General features: G+C 34.1%; 2 protein-coding genes across 2 annotated transcripts; both read right to left on the bottom strand.

Moving 5' to 3' along the window:
* Window positions 1-3311: 3311 nt before the first annotated feature.
* On the bottom strand, window positions 3312-3929 carry LOC122724376. The gene has a single exon (XM_043959107.1). It carries the CDS (start codon window positions 3927-3929, stop codon window positions 3312-3314), a length of 618 nt encoding a protein of 205 aa, XP_043815042.1.
* Window positions 3930-4994: 1065 nt separating this feature from the next.
* On the bottom strand, window positions 4995-8624 carry LOC110620521. Its single transcript, XM_021764294.2, has 4 exons — window positions 8016-8624; window positions 6517-6908; window positions 5556-5811; window positions 4995-5382 (listed from the first exon to the last, which is right to left on the bottom strand). Exons 1-4 carry the CDS (start codon window positions 8557-8559, stop codon window positions 5261-5263), a joined length of 1314 nt encoding a protein of 437 aa, XP_021619986.1. The 5' UTR covers window positions 8560-8624; the 3' UTR covers window positions 4995-5260.
* Window positions 8625-8993: the final 369 nt, after the last annotated feature.

The raw sequence follows: 8993 nt of genomic DNA, 5'->3' as shown, positions 1-8993 counted from the left end.
TTAAGATTATGTGAACAAATTAGAGGTTTTGGGTAAAATATGGCCTACCTCAATGATTCTTTTAAATAGAGGGGGCAACTCCACAGTTTCATAATAAAAAGAAAATAAAAGTGGTTGGTTGGCACTCCAACCTACGAATTATGATTGTCCGTTAATGCTCCCTTATGGTAGATTTACCCATGATTTGGTTCAAATTATAAATCAAATAAATCAATTTTTTTAATTGAAATAAAATAAATAATGTATTATAAATTGAATATTATAGATTGAGCTCTGCCCTGGCTGATATTGAATAGATCCTGAATTACAAAGACACTATCTTACTTACAGAATTTTGAGCCACAAATCCAATATATCTCCATTTTTTGTGGAGAAAATGACATCTAAGCTTTCATATAGATGCATACCTTGATACCTATAAATGCCCATAAAACAATGAGGGAATTTGTTAAATATTTTAGGTCAAAATCAATTCATTGATCATTTTCTATTTCATGCAATCAAATCATTTTAACAAGTGTCATATTTCTATGCAAAAGTCCAATTCATTTCTCTTCAAATATGTTGACTTGATTTCACTGTGATATTGATAATTGATAAATAAGCATTTTGTAGTGACTCTAACACTAACAAGCTCCATTATTGATCCTTAATGCATGACTATGAGACTAATGGCTTTTTTCTAAAAAAAAATTAATTGCTAAATTAAAAATAAAATTATTGGATGGCAAATCAAATTCTATAAAAAAAATTTAAAAAGTTTAGAAGAGAAATTTAATATATACGTATAATATTTTATTGAATCGACTCTTTGTTGAGTCTACATAATATAATAAAATCTATGATTGAATGAAGATTCGACTCTTTCTTGCCTTCCTTAAAAAAAAAAAAAAAAAAAAAAAGTCTAAATTTCTCATGGCCTTCAGCCTTCCAGCATCAGCCATGATGTGATTTAACGAGTGGTTGTTGAGTTCATTCATCAAAATTCATGAAAATGTGCAAAATAAAGCTGAGATGTCATATTGGAATTGGAATATATGGTTGTAATAAGCTTGGGAGTAGCAAGTAGAGGCCCACTGAGTTGATATGTAACCTGTGATATAACCTTGGACTTCATTGGTACCCGAGAAAGAAAGAAAGAAAGAGGAAAAGCCTCTGAATTCTGCTTCTTTCATGCTTTTTCAATCCAATAATACATGGCTGCATCTTCATATCTAACTTTTCAAACCCAGTAGCTGTCTGTATATAATTTATTCATCAAAATAGATTGTGCAATGTAGGATTCACCATGTGGTACACAATTTTAAGATTACAATAGAAAAAAGGTTGTTGCATTGTGGCCCAGAGGTCGTGGGTCAAAATCATCAAATCATTTGCTTGAAATGCAAGCAAAGAAAAGGACTTGTACAATTTACTCTTTCTAGAATTTGCATTGCAACAAAGTTCCATATCATATAACACTATCCTGAAAAAGAGAGGTTACAAGGACTAGGGCCATTTCCAGCCATTGATATTGAATTTCAATCATTAAGTTTTTTCTCATATTGCTCGTTAAAGGATTTTTTTAAAAAAATTTTTTTGCCAAAGATAAAAATTTCATTAATAAGACTAAAAGGCCAAAAAGATTATAAGAATATGGTTCTAAACAGAAAACATCTCAACCCAACCACTAAAGTTTAACCACTCGGTCCAAAAAAAACAAAGAAACCTAGCCATAACCGGCTTTTCCAGACCCGATCTATAAAACAAAGAAACTCGAAGCAGACGCTACTCATCTTTCAGAACAGAGATTTCTACAGACTCCTCGTTTTCACAGGCTGTCAATCTGAAAGGCGTACTAGGCGGAAAAAACTTCACAACATAGGGAAACCAGGTTATAGAGCATGCAAATCTTCACAATTGAGGAGGGAGAAAGAAAAGAGAGCTAAAGCCAGCCATAAAAGTTAATAGTTATGATGGAGACTTGAGATTGAAGCTTTGATATCTGACACTTGTAGGGTTGCATGTAAGGCAGCCACATGGAACTCACTCATCTCCGGTTCTCATTAAGCTCATGAATAGCGAAGGGCAGTGTGGAGCCTGGACCTGGAGACAACTGCACCTTCAAGAAGCCTTTGCATACAAAAGGCAAGAGGTGGCCAATGCAACTACTGAAAATGACTTGTTGCAGTTGCATTTTTATGCTTAAAAGATGGGCCAAAGTTTCACTTTGCAGATACACTGATTTTTTCTTTGTCAACAAGAAAGATATTATATGTACAAGTTCCAAACTGGATCTTGTTTTTTCCATTCACCAGACAATGAATCTGAACTACCCAACAGTATAGTCCTTTTCTTTCTTAATTGTCACCGTTTTCTATAACAAAAACAATTCTATCGTAACCCAAAAATTCCTGATCAACACAGAATCCAGCTGTTTGGTTTAAGAGAAAATTTTCATGTGTCCAGTGAAAAATGATGATGGGCTGAGTTCAATCAACCAATGTGATCTGTATCAGATAATAAATCCTAATCATGGAAACTTTTGACTTAACTTCTCTGTCATTATAATGATCAATTGATCTTATCTGCACCAGTAAAAATGAAGTGGGTCTCTTTACCTGGTGAAGAAGACATTATAAAACTTTCCACCAGAGAGAATCCAAAGGGCGATTTGACTAATCAGAATCACTGTGACCCTGAGATGCCCACAAAGCAAAAACATAAAAAAAAATGGAACTTGCTCCATAAAGAATGTGCTTTTATTCTCCTAAAATTTTGTAAATTAATAGAACTTTACATTTTATGTGTGATTTTAATAAAAAATTCAATTCTATAAAATTAATTATAACTAAAACCAATTTGTTAATTTGGGGAAAATTACAGAATAATAATTTTAGAGCCGTGTAGATTAATACTAACACACAAATAACAACAATTTCATTGTTTCAGCTTTTTATACATAGAGATTCTCTGCTTCAGCTTCACATATATACTATCTTAAAAACAAAAATAACACTACCTCCAAGTTTCAAAAACTATACTCAGTACAGTTGCCCACAAAATGAAAATAAACAAAGACTAGTTAAATTAATCATGTGAAACCCAACCTTCTATTCTTCCACAGTGCCATCATTCTCTGTTCTGAGTTCTACAATTTTTGACATTTTCTCTAATTGAAGTGACTGGACTGGACCCTCAAATTCATTGGAAGAAAAAACTTAACTTTTCTTCAGTTTCTTAATCCAATCTTGATTCTTGATCAGATTTCTCGGCAAAATGACTTTCTTTTGACATGGGGTGAATTCTCTCTGTGTTCTCATGATCTGCACTCAGTTTTGTTCTGTTTCTTCACTTTCCAGAGGTGAGCCCCAAAATCTGCAAGCTACAGAAGAAGACCTGCACGGCGCAGACCTGCTTCTCGTCAATAACAACGCATTCTTTGGTGGTGCAATACTGTAGGAAACATACATCTTATTTTCCTCATCTTCCACTTCACTTTCTTGCCCTGCATCTTCACTTATGTTGCCAAATTTTGGTTCAACTTTTGATGAATCCTCACGGATTTTGCTTTCTCTCCTGACACCGACCTTAAAAAACATTATCCACTTGCGCCATGAGAGCAAAGTACACTTTGGCCGGCGCGTCGCCCTGTTTAAATGTTGGCAAAACGGGGTGTTTCGGACCCATTTACAGAAGCATTTGATTTTACTTGGTTGGGTCTTAGCTTGCTTGGAACGCTTGACTCTAACCTGTCCTATGCAGGTATCTTTTGGGGAGGAAGGCTCTTGGGTTTCAGTGGCGCCATTTTTCTTCCTAACGAACATAGGACTTGAACGTGACCTGCCTCTACTTCTGCTACTAACATTGCTCCTCAAAAATCTCATCAATGGTGGCGGATAATTCTCGGTCCGACCCGGGCTGGATATGGGCTTTGTATATATCTTCATCTTCCAAGAATGTCTCTCTCTCCCTCTCCCTCTCCCTCTGTGTCGTGGGGCGCCTCTATACTCCGTTGGGTGAGATAGAGATAGAGAATAGAGAATTGAGAGTTTGATGAAGCTGGGAAATATAGGGGAGAGGATACGGCAATATGCCAGGTGGACAGTTTCCTAGTTTTAGGTTTTTTTTTTATATTTTTATTTTCTATATTTGAATAAATTCATGCCTTGGCCATGTTAAGGGATCAGACATGCAATGCAACAGAGAGAGACCCGTTGCACTAGGGAAGCAATTCTACGTAGGACAATAATTTAATAATAAATGATAAATAGATATATATATATGTATGTATATATATTTTAATAAATAGATGTGTGAATTTTTAAAATATGATAATTAATTAATATTTTTTTTTATTTTTTATACATATGACTTTATTCTATATGATTGATTATATTTTATAATTTTGGGAGAGAGATGAGGTTATCTATTCAAGAGAAAATTTAATATTAAATGGTGATTAACCAATACTTAACAAACTAGATTTTGCTTTTAGAAAAGGATAATTCATTTATTATTCAAAGAAAAAATGTGTTATTATACTTTTATCTAGATTTAAGTTTTCATTAAATAGTCTCTTACTTTTTTATAACCACATTCCTTCAACTAAAATTTTGATTTGCAGTAGGTAGTCTCTACATTTGTTATTAAAAAATAATAATAATAATTTTTTAATATTGAGATTTAATAAAAAAAAAAAATTATATTACATTATGTTGGCATTAGATAATTGGAGGATGAAGCAAATCAAAACATTCTCAATGTGGACATAACACATAAAAGTTCAAGAAAAATTGCTTGCCAAGTGATATCATTGCTTCATTTATAACTAGATTCAATCTAATTATAATGTTTTTATTTTTTAAAAAGAGGATAAAACTATTGAATTCTTTGATCCTACAATTGAAACACTGGCTCAATAAAATAATGCTATTCTTCAAAAAAAAAAAGTGAAAAATACAATTGAATGTGGACTAATCAATAATTACGTTTCTAGAGAAGAAGAAGGCAACTATGATTTATGGCCTTCCTTATTGCACTCAACAAAGTGTTAGTCCTAGAACTAGAAATGATACCAGCAAGCTAAAGTCAAATCGATTTAGTAAAAGATAAAAGAGAGCTCAGCTCTAGACATTAAATTATAGACATAAGAAAAATTAATATAAAAATCCTTGCATGTTAAAAATAAAAATCCTTACCTTCCTACCCACATCATATAGACACATTTCACATTAACATATGGTATAATAAACTAAAATCAAACATGTTAACAACTGAATTATGCAGTCCCTATAGACCTTTTCATCCCCACCGTCGATTTCCTTAACTCAGAACCCATGTTGCTCTCGTTATCCCATTCACTTGTGCACTCTTGCTCAGTATATGTCACAGCTTCATCATCTGTGAAACAATACTCTGGTTTAGAGAGAGGCATTTCACATGACAAGACTTTTTGTTAGCGTATGGTAACCCCAACTCATGCAAAGACCAATAGTTGAGTTGTTCATTTCTTCCAAGAATATTATAACTCATAAACATACAACCTTGAGTGGATGGAGGCAGAAAAAACTTGCCTGATACAATTGATAGGGAGAATTCAGTCAGGCGTTTTACGCAGTCCTTCAGTGCCTGGAGTTCAGCTTCCTTCTCATGGAGTTTGGACTGGGCAGAATGCAATTCAGATTCTAGCTCCTCAATTTGATTTTTCTGCTGTTCGATGAGCAAATGAGACAGTTTCCGATCCAGTTCAGATGGCAATACTCCATGGCATTGGCAAGAAATAGTGCTCTGACCCTCCAGTTTGTGAAGCCCACCAGAAAAAGTCTCATTCTGCACAATATGTTTCTAGTAAAAACTATGGAATACCCCATCCTTATAGCCAGTCACAGATGGACAATCCAATGTTCAAGCCACTAACTTATAACATGCCATTCTTCCAGACTCAAGGTTACAATCTACAGTTTACCATGAATCAGGTTTTTGAAGACCCATGTATCCAACTGTCATTACAGCTGGTAAAGGCACCAACAAACTACTAATCCAAAATACAGATCCTATGTATAAATTTCGCAGCAAATGAAGCTAATGACTTCCCTGAATGTTTATAGTGTGATTGAAGTTGCACTATTATTTCAATTATCATTGAGTTCCTAATTATAGATTTGTAGGTTCCTAGGATATAGGCAGCATGAATGCAAAAGAAACCAATTTTCCATTATAGTAATTGTCAAAACTAGCAAGAATTACAGGAAGCACACCCAACGCATGACATGCATTTTTCAATATGTAATAGCTCCCTGTTAACCAGGTTGCCATGAAATGAGAGGGATAGTAATCTTTTAACGGCTCTAAACACTGAGGTGAAATAAAGAAATAAACCTTCTGCCTATGATTGAAGTAAAAGCTTTATAAAACTGAAAACAAGTTATTCCATATCTTATATGGGCAGATAAATGCACCAACAGGAAGGGCATGACTTTTACTAGTAAGAAAATCTAGAGAATAAAGAACACGCATGTTTTTGAAAAGGCTCACCTTGTCCATATTTGGTCCAACTCCTTCATTACCAGAAGCTTCAGGATAGGACCATAGAAGTTTTTGTAGTTCAGATGCAAGCTCTGCTTCCAGTTGATCCATTTCCAGCAGCTGTGGCTCTGGCTCTTCTGTAAGAACACTACTTGGGCATTCAACATCATCAATCATTGGGATCCCAGAAACTTTGATAGCTTTGGGGTCATTATTGTGCCCTGTACCTGCTCTATAAAACTCTAGTTCATTATTACTGCTTAACTCTTTTGAGCTAGCAGCAACTTTGGCTGACCTTCTTTTATCATCCATGGCATTGCTTAGCTTACTGATCTCAGCTTTCTCAGCTGACATCATATACATGATTCCAATGCCAAGTCCACAACCAAACAAAGAGCTATCTGCAAAGCACAATATGATGTTAGCTCAATAAATACATGAAATGTATTGGAGAACAAACTTGAAAACAAAGAAGTATTTCCTTAGAGTCAAAGAAACCAAGTCATAGTTCTCCATCAACATGTCAGTCAATTTTGACAACTGATAAGATGCCAAGAACAAGGAACATTAAGATTGATTTATTATCAGTTTTTTGGCAAAACAGATAAAATCACTCCTTGATAAATGTCTTTACAAGCAGACCCATTATACAGTCACATTTCTATGTTTAAGGAACCATTTGGTAACATTGCCTAGATCAAGAATTTCTCTATGTTTAAGGAACCATTGGTTAACATTACAAGTTTACAACTGTAACTCCCCGCAAATCTGTTCCTTCCCCTGCTCTCATTGGTTAATGCATTTTGACAAAGTGATTTCTCCGACAACAGAAATACAAGATGTTAAAAATGGGTTCAGAGCTTGATGAGTCAACCTGACCCAGCTAGGAAATAGCAGCAAATATGTAGTTATTGGCAATTAATTTCACTAATTTATAAATAAGATTTGCATAAACAATAATTGAGACCTGAGAGTTAATATATAATATTGGAAACAACATGAAAAGATTCTTGCTTTCTCTCTGTATTCTTGGATTATGAACAGTAGGTGTTTCTCAACAGTGATTGCAGCTTGATTGAGAGCATATAAAAATAGTCGTTCACCAAAACAGCTTGGAAAACAAGTCAAGCGGTAAAAAAGTTTCAATTTGCCGCAATTATATTTTTCTTCGTATTACATATTTATAGGTTACATATATGTTTGTTGCATGCATCCTCTAAAATTTCAAACCATATTTTTTATTAAATTTAAGCATTAACTCACAATAATAGATTCAGAAATACACAAGAGCTAGAGGAATTAACTTCAATTGTTGTCTTAACCTCACAAATCGCAGAAATTTTGAAGCTATCAACTGGCAGGAGTTTCGGGGAATTAACGCTGCGTTATTGAGCGCCTCAATCAATCGAGTGCCCTTGTTTAATTTATATACTTTTCCTTACACTGTATCAGTAATCAAAGACAGTAAAAGGAGATAAAAAAGAAAAGAGGGAAAAAAAAAACCAAACCTTTAGAAGAACGGGATCCACACTTGGAAGGCACACTCTTGGCAGTTCTCCTCTTCTTCAAGCAAACAGCAAATCGCCTTGCACTCTTCTCGGAACCACCAGATCTTTTATCAGCCTTGTAATTTTCAGCACCAAAATTCAATCGGCGACCAGTGATGCCCGATTTGTTCCTCGAAATCCTAGTTTTCTTACCACTTGACGAAGAAGCAGTCCCATCAGGTGGTTGCTGGAAATTACTGTCGTATCCGCACTCATTACCATGGTTAGGAAATAGAGGAGATTGAAATGCAGAAGCAATCGAATCTTCAAAAGGATTTTCTTCCTCTTTAGGGCGTTCCTGAGCAAGAAAATGCTTAGCAACGAAAGTAGCAGATCCTGCTAAAGCTGCGGCAAGGAGAAGTTGCCACATCTTTTTAAAAGTGGTGGTTGGTGCAGGTTGAGAATAGAGTGAAGTGAAGAGTAGGGGAAGGGAGAGGGAAGAGTTAGGTGGCCGGTAGCGGAGCTGCCAAAGTTGGTTTATTTGGGTGTGGTTCAGAGATCCCATGATTCCCGCTAATTTCCAATTTGGAAATTATTTTGGTTTGGAAATTTTGGTTGTCATACCAAAACTGACGACTCCCTGTTAAGGTTTTATTTATTTATTTAATGTGGAGTAATAAAAACTTTGTATCCAATTATTAATTTAACCAAAATTAAAAATTTTAATTTTATCAATTTGATCTTTTAATTTTAATGATAAATTTGATTAAGAACAATTTAACCCATTAATTAATAAAAATATTAAAGTCCTTTCTCTTATTATGAATTTTAGTTAATCTTTTTAATTTTGTTAATTTGTTTGACAACTTTAATATTTTAATTATTTTTATAAATAGAATAATATTAATATATTTAACAATATTATATTTATTTTTTTCCTTTTTAACTTATGCCGAAATGAGCGTGTATATAAAGAGAAATATAAAAGAAGTTAATTAA

Source organism: Manihot esculenta, chromosome 8, assembly GCF_001659605.2.
Source record: "Manihot esculenta cultivar AM560-2 chromosome 8, M.esculenta_v8, whole genome shotgun sequence".
Classification (NCBI taxonomy): domain Eukaryota; kingdom Viridiplantae; phylum Streptophyta; class Magnoliopsida; order Malpighiales; family Euphorbiaceae; genus Manihot; species Manihot esculenta.
This window is presented reverse-complemented; position numbering and strand designations above follow the sequence as displayed.

Bases quoted from the DNA above. Each gene is read 5' to 3' on its own strand.
- LOC110620521 (XM_021764294.2), bottom strand. From the start codon at position 8,559: ATGGGATCTCTGAACCACACCCAAATAAACCAACTTTGGCAGCTCCGC. The intron at 5,812-6,516 runs GTGAGCCTTTTC...CATATTGTGCAG, and splicing joins TTGGACCAAATATGGACAAG to AATGAGACTTTTTCTGGTGG. The intron at 5,383-5,555 runs GCAAGTTTTTTC...ATTGTTTCACAG, and splicing joins CTCCCTATCAATTGTATCAG to ATGATGAAGCTGTGACATAT.
- LOC122724376 (XM_043959107.1), bottom strand. From the start codon at position 3,929: ATGAAGATATATACAAAGCCCATATCCAGCCCGGGTCGGACCGAGAAT.